Source organism: Artemia franciscana, chromosome 8, assembly GCF_032884065.1.
Source record: "Artemia franciscana chromosome 8, ASM3288406v1, whole genome shotgun sequence".
In the NCBI taxonomy this organism is placed as follows: Eukaryota; Metazoa; Arthropoda; class Branchiopoda; order Anostraca; family Artemiidae; genus Artemia; species Artemia franciscana.
The window spans coordinates 24737293-24754299 of record NC_088870.1 but is presented as its reverse complement, the minus strand read 5'-3'; the positions used below and the strand labels follow the sequence as shown (position 1 = coordinate 24754299).

General features: G+C 36.0%; 2 protein-coding genes across 6 annotated transcripts in view; one reads left to right on the top strand and one right to left on the bottom strand.

The window, feature by feature from the left end:
• Positions 1-3664, bottom strand: part of LOC136030187 (uncharacterized) — a 55037-nt gene extending 51373 nt beyond the window's left edge. For 2 of the 4 annotated variants that reach the window (XM_065708934.1, XM_065708938.1), the window contains exon 1: positions 3546-3651. The gene's annotated coding sequence lies outside the window, so the exon portion shown is untranslated. Of the gene's footprint in view, positions 1-3541 lie in introns of all 4 variants that reach the window. The other 2 variants (XM_065708935.1, XM_065708936.1) reach the window with 2 other exon arrangements.
• Positions 3665-6030: 2366 nt separating this feature from the next.
• The window catches only part of LOC136030184 (nuclear exosome regulator NRDE2-like), a 76904-nt gene continuing 65927 nt past the window's right edge, over positions 6031-17007 (top strand). The window contains exon 1 of one of the 2 annotated variants that reach the window (XM_065708927.1): positions 6031-6188. In XM_065708927.1, the coding sequence (XP_065564999.1) occupies positions 6149-6188 (40 nt within the window). In that variant the 5' untranslated portion in view covers positions 6031-6148. The remainder of the gene's footprint in view (positions 6189-17007) is intronic. The other variant, XM_065708928.1, reaches the window with a different exon arrangement.

Sequence of the window (17007 nt, the reverse complement as noted above, 5' to 3'; positions counted from 1 at the left end):
ATTACGTAGCGTCCGACGTGGGTCGCGAGTGAAAGGATGGGCCTCTAACAGTGAGCTTGTGAAGGCAAGAGCAGCTGCCAAGTTCTGGCTGGGGGTTTGGCACGAGTGCGACCGGCCAAAAAGCGGGGTAGTCAATGAATTGCGGGTTTATACAAAACGGCGGTTCGCGAAAGAGCTACGAAAACATCGTAGTAGCCTCAAACGGGAAACAGTTTCAAAAATCGTTGAAAACCCTAATTTGGTCTGGAAGCTCCGTGCCAGGCCTGTAGAAAGTACGGGACAAAATGCTAGTGATATAGATGAGGAAATATGGGTAGATTATTTTGCTGCTGAATTCTCCCCACCAGATGAAGTGAAAAATAAAAAGTTTAGCGAAGAGCTCGATCAGCTTATGACGAAAGAGCATAATTACCTCGTGATTTCTAGTGCGAAAATAACCCACCTTTGTCAAAAATTAAAGAAGAAATTATCCGCCGGTGCCGACCAAATCTGTGCTCTACACCTACTGAATGGTGGTCCAGTTCTATCGGAGCATTTAGCAATAGCTTACCAAATTATACTAACACATGGTATTGTACCGGACATTTTCTGTTTAGGTGTGATCACTCCAGTTTTGAAAAAGGGTAAACCTGCTCATGAACCATCGTCATACAGACCCATTACTGTATCATCTGTGTTTTGCAAGCTATTTGAAAAGCTCATAATTTCGGACATTAAAGCTAGTTGTAAAGTGCCTCCCCACCAGTTTGGATTCCAAGCTGGCTTAGGATGTGCCCATGCCTTGCATGTAGCTGCAAATGTTCTACTGGATGCCCACATTTCGAAAGAAAGCCTAGCTATAGGTGAATATGATGTACAGCGGGCTTTTGATTCGGGTATCCATTCTCAGAATATGGTTGAGCTGAGAAAGTCCGGAGTTGACCGTGCTATTGTCAAACCCTTGAACGACATGTATAGTAGGCTCAAGGTCCGTATTAAACTGTCAGGTAAATTAAGTCGTAGGTTTGCTGTGGTGAAGAAAGGTATAAAACAGGGAGCCGTATCATCACCTGATCTGTTCAACAACAGCATATCGACGGCCCAGTCAAAAGTGGCCCCTTGCTGTATTTTTAAAGGCATTGACGTGTCCCTAGTTGGGTTTGCAGATGACCTTCTAAACTTTTCAAGAATTTTGTCTTCTTTGGAATCTAACTTTAAAATTTTGGAGATGGAGTATGATGAAATTGGGTTGAGTTTTAATGTGACAAAATGTGAAGTACTGTTATTTAACTGGAATGCCTCTCAACCCGAAATCCAACTAGGGTCACAGGTGGTCATGCCCTCTAAGTCAATTGTATACCTGGGTCTGCCGATCGGTGAAACTCTTCAGCATACACGAGCACTGCTTGTAAAGCACATCGAGAAGAAGATCAGGTCAGCTTATGGAGCTTCGGTTTCCTCCAAGCGTAATCTAAATAGGTCGCTGCGTGCACAAATATTTGTTGCTGTTGCCTTACCCCATGTTCTTTACGTTTCGCCGTTCTGGAAGTTACTTACAAATTCGAATAAAGTAACTATAAGAAGAATATTCTTCAGGTACCTCAAGTTCCTACTTGAGATGCCATTAAGAACAAGTAATTCTTACCTAACGAGGCGGTATTCAGTACCTGACCCATTTACTGCGGTGGAAGCGTGTCTTGAAAAGTACCGTGATAGAGTAGAAGCGAGTAACCACCAGTGGACCGCCATTCTTACATAGTTGTATTATAGTTCCTTCGTGATTATTTTCATTTCAAGAAGTTTCGTTGTGTTTTGTATGTGGGTTTTCTTCTCTTTTGTTTTTTATCCGTCTTTTGTTCAATTGTGACGGGTTTTTCCAATATATTTATTATTATTATTATTATTATTATTACTAATTATAATTACTCTGCATGTTATGAAGTAAAAATTGTTTTCATTCTCAATTTGTTTTCTTCTCAAAAGCCCAAATCTAGGCTTTGGATCCATTTTAGTTGTTTTCTTCACTTGATACAAAACTTATAAACAGTTATTAAAATTCAGGGTAAAATTTTAATTTAGCTAATTTTGGCTAGCCTATCTTGGAAAGGGGGTAGCTTAGGGGAATGAAACTTTCTGAGATGGGTCTACTGGCTAAAGTATATCCTGGGAAGGTGTTTTGAAATACCTACCTCCACTTCTTCTTCCTCTAAAGGTTCTAAAATTTGCCTACATGACATGTTTAGACAAAAACAAACATTTTACCTCTACTCTCAGTTATCAGTTTCTTTTCCTCTGGCTTTAGTTCTGAAAATGAAATTCCTGTTTTTTGAGTAGAATTTTAAGCCATATCAAAGTTTTTTTTCAAAAATTTAGGAAATGTATTTGTATGTCTTTAAAACCTTATAAATCAGGATTGAGCAAAGTAGTAAAGCTGAAAACAATTTTGTTGTAGGCTACTTTGTTTAAGCAGAAGATCTATTTTGCAAGGTTTCAAGCAGAAGATCTATTTTGCAAGGTTTCACTTTTATAACACACAGATTTTTAAAGTTCATCAAAGGTCAGAACTGTGTAGAGGGAGGAGTGGAGGTAGGTAAGCTATTTCAAAATACTGGTAAAATTCTAGTTAATTGACTTCTTGCTATCTCAGAAAGGGTTTAGGTTAGGAAAATGAAACTTTCAGGGATCAATCTACAGACTAAAGTATGTCCCAGGAAGGTATTTTGAAGCAACTTCCTCTACTCCTTCTCCCTCTAGAGGGCTCTGACCTTTGATGACCTTTAAAAATATGTGTGTTATAAAAGTGAAACCTTGCAAAATAGATCTTATGCTTAATTGAAGTACAACAAAATTGTTTTCAGCTTCATAACTTTGCTCAATTCCATTTTATAAGGTTTTAAAGATATGCAAATAAATTTTCTACATTTTGAAAAAAAAACCATTGATATGGCTCAAAATTCTACTCAAATAATAGGAATTGCATTTTTAGAGCTTAAGGCAGAGAAAAGCAACTAGTAACTGAAAATTAAGCTAAAATGTTGTTTTGTCAAAATTTCAATAGGTATAGACCTGTCATGTAGGCAAATTTCAGGGCCCTCTAGAGGGAGAACAAGTGGAGGTGGGTAGTTCCAAATACCTTCCCAGGACATATTTTAGCCTGTAGACACATCCCTGAAAGTTTCATTTTCATAACCTAAACCCTTTCCAAGATAGCAAGAAGTCAATTAACTAGAATTTTACCCAAAATACCTTCCCTGGACATAGCCTACTTTAGCCTGAAGACCTATCCCTGACAGTTTTATTTTCCTAACCTAACCCCTTTCAAAGATAGTCAAAAGAAGCTCAAGTAGTTTTTTACCAAATACAGTGTCTTGAAAAGGTGGGTACTTGGAGATTTTGTCATTACTATAATTTGGGCTTGATATCTAACGTTGAGATTTCATCACCTAAACCTACCTGTGAGGCCGGTACTCTGGGTCAAAAATAATGTGGTAAAGAGAAAATTCTCATGTTCTTTTAATGATGCTCAGTTTATAGCCTTCAACACAATTAGTTTCTAGCCTACCTACCAATTAGATTAGGAAGAACCCAAAACGAAACCTTGTGCTCTTATTTCACAATTCTTGCCATTGACCAGAGTGGTTTTATTTGGTTTTTCGTAAATCCTAATAGTGGTTTTGCATTGCGATGCTCTAGTTAAATGCACTAAAGTAGTTAACGGCCAATAATTGGTTTGATAGAATTTCCCACCAATGGGAAACAACTTGACATTAAGGAGTTTCCTGTAATCAAAATTATACATCTTAGCCCCTGCATTGTGCGCCATTTTGATAATCCTGATGAACAATAGTGTGAAACACTTAAATTATGAAATCAAACTTTTGTCAGATACGCTATTTTAAAATGTGTAATTTTTATCATAGGCAGCACAATAATGCAATCTAATTAAAGAGTAATGTAGGCACCATGTCCTATTTTTTCACCAATGCACTTCGTACGAAAAAAGTTGTCTTAAAAACTTAGGAAGAAGTTCGTTGAATTGGAAATTGAAAGTTCTAGTGGCATTTTAAGAGCTAAAAGTCATTGGAGGCCAACCAGCCCAGTCTGACATCTGTTAATTCTCGACACACATCGAATCAAAATTTTAAGATAGCAATTTTGTTCAGAATTAGTTGAAAGGTCCACTCAGATTATTAAAAATGTTATAAGACTCACAAAAAAACTTCAATAATTTCTCCCTTTTTTCGATTTCAACAGTATTTAGCTGTAGAAACTGAACTTTTCTTTCTTACCCAATCATTAAATTTACAAGCTTGTGGTAAACAACAAGCATAAACATATATATATATATCCTTGAACTCTTGATTCCAAGAAAGTGCTTATTTGTAACCATCTAGCATATGTATCTAGTGAACAAAATTCATATTCATTTTTCATTGAGATTTTGTAAACATGTTACTGTAAGAAAATATTTGGCATGACATATTTTATAAAAGAAACTCCTTGTGAGAAGTTAGAATTCTATGTGAGGTATATTTACATATTCGAATTAACATAATTTCACTCCCAACCTGATTAATATCTAAGAATGTAAAAATAAATATCGCTGTATGCCACATAGAGACAAGGAAAATTACACTGAAAATACGACGGGAAATGCTACACCATATCGAAAAATCTTAAGACCCCTTGAAATGAATTAGGAAAGCTACACCAAGAAGTGACTGAAGCTGTTGGATAGCCATAACGGCTCAGGATTGATAGCAAGACATATACTGGTAGTTGTAATTGAGTTCCGCGAAATTGTCAGGATAAACCGTTTGGGTCACTATGGTGCACAGTTTTCTTCCTTTTTTTTTAGTTGCATGCTCAAAGCTCCTTCGTAATCAACAAACAGTAGCAAAGCTTCACTATTTTTCCACGGCTCTTGCACTACATTTTCCAGTGCCAAAAGAGTATCCGCTGCCACTTCTGATTTGTCTGAATCCTGATTGGGATTCCGCTAGAATACTGTTTACAGATTCAAACTCTTCTAACTTATTTGTTATATGACCTTTTTTGAAGGGTTTCTTAACATTCTTGATAAAATCAGTAGTTATGCTTTGGGCTGATATGATATGACTCCTTTTGCTTGCTTTCCTGTTTATAACACTTTGATTACCATTACTATTTTCTGCATTTTGGGAAATTCCTCATTTGAAGGCCATTGTTGAACACGTGCAAATATACTTCCATGTATTCTTTCGCAGTTTCTTTCACCCATTTTTATGCGATTTCTTCTATTTCTGGGGCTGAATTAGTTATCAAAACAGAAAGTTCATCTAAGACTTTTTTTGGATTGTCTTCTTTGATTCTTTTCTTTTAGTGGGATCCTTCTTATAAAAGATTTGTTCAGGCCCTAAACTTTGATTCTGCCAGAGAAATTCACACTTTAAAGAGTTAATGAAAATAGAATTTAGTAACTAATGATGTAAAGAATCAAGATCACTTTGCAGAGTATGTGCTACCTAAATTTTTGGCACTAGTCAAAAAAATCTATACTTCTACTATTACTGACAACTCATCGCAGCACGAAGCCGCCTGATGCTAACACAGCTACGCAGGCTCCTCTTCCATCCCAATCTATTCAAAGCTTCCTTCTTTACACCATCCCAAGAAGTTCGCATTTCCTTTAAATCTTTCTTTGTGACATCTTCTCACCCCAGACCAGGACGACTTGGTATTTCACTGACTAGACTGTAAGTTTCCCTCGTATATAAAAAATAGTAATCAATAAACACTAAAATATACAATAAACTAAAGTGTGTAGTATTAAACAGCGAACAGACCTAAAAAAATTCATAGCTCCACTAGGTGCTTCAATGATAAAACATTAAAAGCTACTATAATTGATATATAAAGCAGTACTATGGACAGCCCACTTAGCAGTTTACTCAGGCAGCACTTTTATTCTAACTACGCAGTTCTTCTTTAGCTCACAGACAATCCATGGTAGGTAATGAAGACCCTCTCTTTGAAAGAGAATTGTTTTCGTTTGCCGTCATTGACAGTCGTGCTATTTTGAACACAATCCAATGCCATATTGAACAGAATGTGTTTGATCCTTTTAAAGAAAACTCTACCAGAATATTAAAATTTAATTTTAAGGCACAAGGAGTTTCTAGCCTTTACAATGTCACTGTTTCCTGCCTACTCCAGTCTACAAAAAGGAGGTAAGATTGAAATGTTACCTTTTTAGAAGATCATTACCAGATTACTTACATTATTTATCTGACTCAGGTGTAACCCCCCCCCAAAAAAAAAAGAGACAAGCCAAGCAAGCAGAAATAGAGTATTATCCACCTAATTAGAGAATCTAAATTAACTCTTATGCTTTATTATATCTGGATAGTAAGCTAAAATCTAGGAGCTGACCAATGGATATTCTTAAAAAATTAAATTCTATAGAATATAGCCTAGCCTAAAAGTGTTATCCAGTTACACTTTGTATCAAGATAAAATATTAAGCTAGACAAATAATACCATTTCTGAGAATCCTACACCCTTATCTACCTAGTTTGATAATGGTTCAACTAAGGCAGCATCATGAACATCTAACTAGGTGGACAACATGTCTTAGACTCTTTGCTATATACAGGACCATCATGTATAGGGGTACCCCCCCCCCTCAATGATTTTGGTCACTAGTAAAAAAATAAGCCAGTAAAATTATTTGTTTGGTTCAATAAAGACCATGAAAATACTAACATATCATCTACAAAAATTTTGAACTTGGTCAGTAAACACAGTAGTTTTTACCAACTCCTGCCATGATTTTACAGATGGTGGTACAATTTCCCAAATAGTTAGATAAACAGCATTCAATTAGTGAAATGATGCATAGGACTACTGAAATCTAAATTTTGGTTGGTAAATGCAGCAGTTTTGCAAACTCATGCAGTGGTTTTATGTATTGTATTTCAAATGGACATTATGCTGATTATTGACAAAACAGTTGGTAAAAATGACCAGCCAGTCAGTAAAATCTCTTGCTCCCCTCCCCCAAACATTTTGGCTAGTAATAACACTGTATCCAATTATTCAGATGGTTAATTTTTTTAGATAAAGGATGAACATTGAACTAGTTAGATAATAATGTAGCTTAGTATTTCTGGTATGTATCCAACTAGCCAGATAATTATTTCTCTTATGCATGGCAGGAAAATCTATCTTGATAGATAATGTTTTGTCTTAGCCCTTCTAACATATGTTCAACAAGGCTGATAAGTAAACTCTCAATGCAATCAGGTGACAATATCCAACTAGCCAGATTAATTCTCTTAGGCAAATCATTAATATCTATCTTTTCAGATGGAAACTCATGTTGAAAAAGAATTTATTATCTGTCTAGCCAGATATAGGCTATGCTTGCTAAATTGCCTTAATTTCCTTGTACTCTACACCAATGCAGATACTTTATTGAGTAAAGTTGAAGAATTAAAGTCATTGATGTCAGTGCATAAGCCTCATGTTGTTGTTGTTACTGAATCTTTACCTAAGAATTGTGCACATTCAGAAGCATATTTTCATCAGGTTGAAGGTTATACTTTATTAGTGAATACTAATTATAAACATGGAATTTTTATTTTTGTCCATTTGTTGCTTAAGTACACAGAAGTAAATGATCCCTTAGCTCTGAGTATTAATGAATGTTTAGTAATTGATGTAAAATTTCCTAGGTCTACAAATAGTATTAGGATTGTTGCAGTGTATAGAAAATCTAGTGTTAACGAGTTATCTCCAAGCAATAATGCACATTTATTACAGTACATTCATAATCTTTCAACAGCTAGTGCAAGGGTACTAGTGGTGAGTGATTTTAACCTACCTTCCATTGATTAGAAAACTCAAACAACCTCCCTTTCTGACAATCATCTGAGCAGCATTGCCTTCAAAAATTGCAGGACACATACCTATGCCAACACATTCAGGAGCCTACATGACTTTGGGATGGTTTGAGTCCTTGAGTCCTAGACATGTTAATAACAAAATCTCCTGATGATGTTAGAAATATTGAATTCCTACCTCCTTTTAGGAAGATTTGATCACACTGTTCTTAAACTGTCATTAAAATGTTTGGCTGGTGATTCTGTTCCTCAAAAACAGATCCTTAAGTATAATTACACTAAAGGTGAATATGAGTCTTTCCAAAATTTCATTGTATCATTACATATCATGGAACAATTGAAGGAAAATAATTACACTGTTAATGAAGTATTTGAGCTGATTCATGAAGCTTTGGTAGTGGGTCAAGACAAGTTTATTCCATCAAATGTTAATAGGCAGCTCTGTAAAAATAGGCAAAGTCTTCCTCAAGACATTCTACAAGCTATTACAGAAAAAAAATGATAAATGGTGTGAGCATATCAAACAGTTTGTGGTAACAAACTGTAGTAAGAAGCAACCCAGCTCAATAGTAACCAAAATTCTAAAAAACGGAATTTTGATACCAATAGTTACATCAAAACAATTGCATTTTACTGCTGATTTTAAATATAAAAGTTTCATCAATTTTAGTCTTACCCATCAAAAGTTACAAGCCTGAGAAAATTTGCTGCATTTGGGAAAATAGGGGGAAACACCCCCTAAAAGTCATGGAATCTTAATGAAAATCACACTATCCAATTAAGTATATCATAGAATCCTACTGTAGAAGTTTCAAGCTTCAATCTACAAAAATGTGGAATTTGTATTTTTTGCCAGAAGATAGATCATGGATGCATGTTTATTTGCTTGTTTTTTTCCCCAGGGGTGATTGTGTTGACTCAGTGGTCCAAAAATGTCACCAGAGGGCTCATTCTAACGGAAATTAAAAGTTCTAGTGGCCTTTTTAAGTGACCAAAAAATTGGAGGGCACCTAGGTCCTCTCCCATGCTCATTTTTTCCCAAACTCACCAAATCAAAATTCTGAGTTAGCCATTTTATTCAGCATGGTCGAAAAACCTAATAACTATGTCTTTGGGGAGAACTTACTCCTCTAGAGTCCCTGTGGAAGGGGCTGCAAGTTGCAAAGTTTGACCAGTGTTTACATATAGTAACGGTTATAGGGAAATATACAGACGTTTTCAGGGGGGATTTTTTTGGTTGGAGGGGTTGAGGGGAGGGGTTACGTGGGTGGATCTTTCCTTGGAGGAATTTGTCATGAGGGAAGAGAATTTCCATGAAGGGGATTGAATTCCATGAAGAGTTTTTAATCTTTGGTTCACAGCCATGCATGCAAAACTTGACCCAAATTAGCCCCACCACTTCATATGTTGTTGTATGTGGGGCAAAAGTATTCCCAGAAAAACAGCTGAAATACCTGGGTATCACTTACGGATGTAGCATAACAAGCACTAGAACTCTTTTAGTAGAAAATATTAGATGTTAGACTTAGCTATGCCAAATTAGCTTCCCTTCAGTGTATGTTTAATACAAAAGTACTATCTTGACTGTATTCAGCTGTTGCTCTGCTGTACCTGTTGTATATCGCACCTCTATGGGAGTGGCTTTCAGCAAAAAAAATTGAAACTTCGTTCAGCTTATTGCAAGTACCTAAAATTTTTCCTGCCGCTCCACCAAAGAAATTCCTCATTGCTAAACCATTATAATATGCATGATCCTCTGGATATGATACCTGAGGAAGAGTTGGCAAGGTCTAAGTCCCTTTGTAAACTGGCAAGTCTCTTAACTGTACATATTTTGTATGATTACGATTTTTGAAGTTGGGTTGTATTAGAAGTCACATTATTATCTTTTTCTTTTTATTTTACTCCACTTTTTCATGTTGTATGAGTGGGCATCAATAAATTACTTACTTACTTAAAAAAACATTGAAAAAATAAATATGAAAAGGTTTTTTTTTAACTGGAAGTAAGGAACAGCATTAAAACTTAAAACGAACATAAATTTTTACGCATATAAAGATCACCTCTTCCTGATACCTCGCTCTTTACACTAAAGTATTTTTAGTAATTTCAACTATTTATTCTATGGCCTTGTGATTCAAGGGCCATTCTTAAGGAATTGGGACAAAATTTTGAGCTTTAGTGTAAAGAGTGAAATGTTGACGAGGGGGAGACATATACATAATAAAAATATACGAATATAGAAACTCGTTAAGTAAGTTAATTTGTAAGTTGTGTATATTTTTTACCATAAAAAACGTTTCTAAAAAATTAAAAGTTCTAGTTGCCCTTTTAAGTAACCAAGAAATTGGAGGGCAACTACGCCTCTTCCCCCAGTCCTTTTTCTCAAAATCGTCCAATCAAAACTGTGAGAAAGCCATTTAGCCACAAAAAAAATTAATATGCAAATTTGGTTTTAATTATTCATGTGCAGAGCCAAAATCAAAACATGCATTAATTCAAAAACGTTCAGAAACTAAATAAAAAAAAAGTTTTTTTTAATTGAAAGTAAGGAGCGACATTAAAACTTCAAACGAACAGAAATTGCTCCGTATATGAAAGGGGCTATTCCCTCCTCAACGCCCTGCTCCTTACACTAAAGTTTTTTACTGTTTTAGAAAGTAGAGTTGAGAGAAAGAGTCAAATTTTAGCGTAAAGAGTGGGGCGTTGAGGAGGGAACAGCGCCTTTCATATACGGAGTAATTTCTATTCGTTTTAAGTTTTAATGTTGCTCTTTACTTTCAGTTAAAAACTTTTGTTTTTTTATTTTTTTAACTAAAATAAGAAGCACCAAGTCATGGATAAGATATAAAGGAGCAAGAAATAGAGCAACTTGGCTTCTTCAGTCAAATTGTGAGTCACCTGAATCTTCTATCATTGCATCAGCTCAAAGTTGCCCAAAAAGGTTTTGGAAATATATAAGAAAAAATCAAAATTCACAGTGTCCATCCTCAACTTCATTCACTGACCCAGAAACACAGACAAATGTAGGCAATGATAATAAAGAAGCTGATCATTTAATAAATTTTTTTCATCTGTTTTTACACGACCCCACTCCAACTGATCGTGTTTCATGGCACTTGGTATTTACCTGGTGATATATAGCGATTGCAAATTATGTTGGTCTGTCTGCCTGTTGGTCCTGGTTATGCTAGTTTAGGCACTTCCAGATAAACTAGGACGATGAAATTTGGCAGGCGTATCAGGTACCAGACCAGGTTAAATTAGAAATAGCTGTTTCCCTAATTCGACAATCTGGGGAGAGAATGGGGGGACAGTTAATTCAGAAAAATTAGAAAAAATGAGGCATTTTTAAATTTACGAACAGGTGATCGGATCTGAATGAAATTGGATATTTAGAAGAATATCGTGTCTCACGAGCTCTTATTTTAAATCCCGACGAGACCCGGTTACATTGGGGGGAGTTGGAGGGGGAAACCTAAAATCTTGGAGAGATCAGGATGAAACTTGGTGGTAAGAATAAGCACAAGTCCAAGATACGTGAATGACATAACTGGATCGGATCCGCTCTCTATGCGGAAGTTGAGGGGGGGGGAGTAATTTGGAAAAATTAGAAGAAATGAGGTATTTGTAACTTACAAACAGGTGATCAGATCTTCATGAAATTTAGAAGGATCTTGTGCTTCAGAGGTCTTATTTTAAATCCCGACCAGATCCGTAGACATTGGGGGGAGTTGCAGGGGGAAAACCGAAAATATTGGAAAACGTGAAAATTGAGGTATCTTTATCTTAGAAATGGGTGGTCGGATCTTAATTTAACATGATATATAGAAAGATCTTATGTCCTAGATGCTCAATTTTCAATTCAAATTGGATCTTGGGACATATAGGGTTGGTGGGGGGAAACAGAAATCTTGGAAACTGTAGATCTTGGAAAACAATTAGAGGGGGGAGATCGAGATGAAACTTGATGGGAAGAATAAGCACAAGTTCTAGATACGTGATTGACATAATTGGAATGGAGCTGCTCTCTTTGGGGGAGTTGGGGGGATTTCCAGTGCTTTGGTGAGTTCGGTACTTCTGGACCTGCTAGGACGATGAAAATTGGTAGCGTGTCAGGGACCTGCACAAATTGACTTGATAAAAGTCGTTTCCCTGATTTGACCATCTGGGGGGGCTGGAGGGAGAGGAAAAATTAAAAAAAGAGGTATTTTTAACTTACAAATGGGTTATTGGATCTTAGTGAAATTTGATATTTAGAAGGACCTAGTGCCTTAGATCTCTAATTTTAAATTCCGACCGTATCCAATGATATTGGGAGAGTTTGAGGGGGAAACAGTGAATCTGGGAAAATGCTTAGAGTGGAGAGATCGGGGTGAAATTTGGTTGGAAGAATAAGCATAAGTCCTAGATACATGATTGACATAACCAAACTGAATCCGCTCTCTTTAGGGGAGTTGGGGGGTGGTGGTGTTAATTAGGAAAAATTGAATTATTTTTATCTTAAGAATGGGTTACTGGATCCTAATGAAATTTGATATTTAGAAGGAACTCATGTCTCAGAGCTCTTATGTTAAATCCTGACCAGATCTGGTAACATTTGGGGGATTTGGAGGGGGAAACCAGAAATTCTGGAAAACGCTTAGAGTGGAGAGATCGGGATGAAACTTGGTGGTTAGAATAAGCAAATGTCGTAGACACGTGATTGGCGTAACTGGACTGAATCTGGTCTCTTTGGGGGAGTTAGGGGGGGTCCAGTGCTTTGGCGAGTTTGACGTTTCTGGGTGTTTTAGGACAATGAAAATTGGTAGGCTTGTCAGGGACCTGCACAAATTGACTTGATAAAGTCGTTTTCCCCGATTTGACCCTCTGGGGGGATGAAGGGAGGAGAAAAATTAGTAAAAATGAGGCATTTTTAACCTCCAAATGGGTGATTGGATCTTAATGAATTTTGATATTTAGAAGGACCTTGTATCTCAGAGCTCTTATTTTAAATCCCGACTGTCATTAACCCTCCGATTTTCCTTTTAAATCAATCTGTCGATTTTTTGAATTTTGCTAGAGCTCATGCCATATGAGCTCTTTGCTCTTAGCTCTTCTGACCTCGCCACAAGTACCATATGAGCTCTTAGCTCTTGCTTCTACCAATTTCACAATAGATCTCAATGATTCTGATTTTAATGATCAACAACCTTTTGAGGGCCGGAAGATGATCAACAACCTTTTGAGGGCATCTTGACACAAATAAATCACCTGACATTAATGGAGTTTTGAACCATGTGGTCAGCAAACTTGCAATAGTACTCAATGAACCTTTGACATATTTATATAATCTGTGTCTGGCATCTGATACTTGCCCTTCAGCATGGAAAAAAGCAATAACCAAACCCCTGGTTAAAAGTGACACAAAAATACAATTTAAAAACTATAGGCCAATATCAAACACATCAATTTTTTCCAGAACTATGGAAAAACTAATTGTCAAGACAATACAAAATTATTTTGAATCAAATTTTTTTTTCGCATCTATCTCAACATGGTTTCTGCAAAAAATGTTCACCATATAATACACAGCTTTTGGAAGTAGTTACTGACTTCCATAGAATTACAGATGAAGGTCTTATGTTTGATAGCATTTATATAGCATTTGATAAAATTTCCATTTTGCTCTTACTGGGAGGTATACCATATTAGTTTCCAAACGTTGAATTGGATTGGTGATTTTCTAACAGACAGGACACAGCAAGTGATTGTAGGTGGTGCTTTGTCCTTTGCTGAAATGGTTCTAAGTGGCATTCCACAAGGTAGTTGCCTTGGTCTGTTACCTTTCTGCCTTTTCATCAATGGCTTGCGGCTTGTTGTCTACCATTCCACAGTTTAAAATGTTTATAGATGATGTAAAGCTTTACTGCTCCTTGACAAATTCAGATGAAGCTTCATAGCTTCAAAAGGACTAGGATGCAGTGCACAATTGGTGTACTGTTAAATCCATGCTCATCAACAAAAAAATGTGTAGGGTCATCCATCACTTTCACAAAATAGACCAAAGTTACCATTACAATCTTGCTGGACATTCAATTTTACCAGTTGAAAATGTTAATGACCTTGATGTTCATTTTGATTCTAGTCTTAGGTTTGATAGGCATCTCTCTGAAGTAATAAGGCAAACTATCAGCTATTATATCTCAAACGCACTTTCTGTAAATTTAATCTCTTTTCATTCATTGCCGTTTATAAATCAGTAGTTTGACCTATGCTCGAATACAATTTGTCAGTATAGTATCCATTGTATAAAAAAGACAGAGAAAGGGTTGAAAAAATACAGTGAAGAGCAACTAAGCTTGTACCATATTTGAAAGATTTGCCATATGAAATTTAGACTGCACAGCCTAGGACTACCAAATTTTCAATTCCGAAGGAATAGGGCAGACATTATCAACACACTCCATATAATCAAAGGCATGGATAGTATAAGTTCTAAATATAGTGAGCTTCTCCATTTATTGCTCACTTGCCACCTTAAATTACCTTTAATTGTAGTTTGGAACATTCTAAAGATTTCTCCTTGTAGAGCTCCAGAGTATACAATTTGAGTTGAATTCAGGATTCTTTAGTGACCAGGTGAACTGTGCTGATCCATAGTATCCCAGTTGAGTTTACACTCTCTAGAGGACCACTCAGCAACCATTCTTTGTTTAAAGATGTCCACAGATTCAGCAGTTACAGTTTTTTCATAGAGTTTATTCTATGTGTTTATGATTCTTGAATAAAAGAAAATGAGCTCAGACTCTGGATAGGATAGAATGCTTAACAAGTTTCAACTGATGACCGCTAGTTCTTGATTTAGCACCAACAGTGGAAAATCAATGCTGGGAGTGTATTAGCCCTCATTAACATGTAGGTTAAAATGGCATCACCTCTATTTCTCCTGTATACAAGAGTTGGTAGTTTAAGCTTTGCTAGTCTTGCAGGGTAGGAAACTTCCTGCATGCCAGATATCCCTTTCGTGGCTCATCAAGCTGAAATCAGGGTGCTAGGAAAAAAAACACGACAAAACCAAAGTGTTGCTCTCGCAACACAATATACAAATATAGAAGTTCGATACGTAAGTTGATATGTATATTTATTACTAATAAAAACGTTCGTATAAAAAATAAAAAGTTATAGTTGGCTTTTTAAGTAACCAAAAATTGGAGGGCAACTAGGCCTCCTCCCCCAACCTTTATTTTATCAGAATTGTCCGATCAAAACTATGAAAAAGCCATTTAGCCAAAAAAAAAAAAATAATATACCAATTTCGTTTTAATTATTTATGTGCGGTGAGCCAAAATCAAAACACCGCATTAATTCAAAAACGTTCAGAAATTAAATAAAAAAACAAGATTTTTTAAATGCAAGTAAGGAGCGACATTAAAATTTAATTGTTTATGATGAGCTGCTATTGAAGCTCCTTGATTATACTATTGAAGCTGCTACTTAGCCTCCCTTATATGTATTGTCGCAATTAGATATGTTTGGAGGTAAGAAGTAGATCAGATGTTTACATCAACTGTACCATTGTCCTCTGTTTGTTTTACATATTTTGGTTTTATAGACTTAAAAAAGAAACCCATCCATGAAGTTTCAAATACCGTAATAAGACATAATAACATACAACACAAGGCACTTGACTAAAAACAAATTTACAGGTAAATAACAATTTAACTGCAGTGGTCAGTAAAACTAGATGACACATCGTCTATTTATTGACAAACCCTAAAAACACTATACCGCAGGGAAATGCAACTACAACGAATCCAAATGAGAATGTTGAAAAAGAACTTGCAGTACCTAAAGAGTAAAGATAAGATTTACTTTTTACTGGAGGTGGAGAAGAATTTCCAAACGGTTGTCAAGACAACACACGCAGTGCGAAAAACGCGTTGTTATATAATCAATCAAATTTACTCTTTAGCCTGGCAAGATACGATGGCATTTCTTAGTTGTTTCATTCAAAGAATCAATTATAGGATGTCTTAAAACTTAAACTAATATCCCAAACAGAAGTCCTAAGCACAAAAGTAAACTGGATGATAAATTCTAGCTGCATTGACTTGAATTATATCAATGGAGGTTGCTACCCGTTTGAAAACAAGAAACTTGATTTTGGAAGAAGCAACTGAAAGACCAATTTCATTCGGTCCAGAGTAAATAACCTCGATGGCATTCTAGAGTGGCTCTAGATTACCAGCTAAGAGAAGGACATTTCTTCTCTACTATTGAGCCTTTGAGCCTTCTCTATTGATGATGGCTCAATTAGTATGGTGGAATCTGTCAAGTAATTACACGGATAACACTACTAAATATTGCACAACTTAGTGCAGAACCTTGCTTAGCACCATGGCATATATAATTGGGATAACCAACAGTACCTGGTAAACGCATTAGACTGTTGCCTTCTGATACCAGTTCCACAGATAGTCATATACAAATGAATTAACACTAGTTTTAACGATAGAAAGCATTGACGGGGAGTTGAGAATGGATTCGAAAGCCTTGAAGTATAAATGGTAAAATTACTTTTTGGCTAACTGCACCTTTCAAGGACAGCTAGAAAAGTCCCATGGACAACTTGCTAACCAAATCCTTCACGAAACCCAAATCGGTTATTGCTGTGGTCACAATATATGCTAATTTAATTATACCTCAGCTTCTCATGAAGTTTAGTCAAACACAAAGTCATCAGTCTGCCTGAATTACAAGATCTCGGATCTTTATTTTTATTATATACATGTTACTAGACCTTCACAAAGCACATCAGATGCACACTAATAGGAGATTCAGTCCTGGTATAAGATAACAAGATTTCCTGTCACTTTAGTTGCCTTGTAAACCACACTTTTGGATTGTAGGCCGTCTGAACTCATTTTGGTGAGAAAGTACAAGTTTTTTGTGAGTTCAAGTTTCACGAAATGACCCAAAAGTACATTTTCTCCAACACACAAATAGAAGGCCAAGCTGTGGATTCTTATAGAAAAAAAGATTTAAGTTATTTTTTTCCACGAAAAAAAACTTCGTCAGTAAAATACGAGCAGAAATCAATTAAAAACCAACTTTGTCCAAAAAATAAGTTTTTCAAAGAAAAGTAAAGAGCTCTATTAAACCA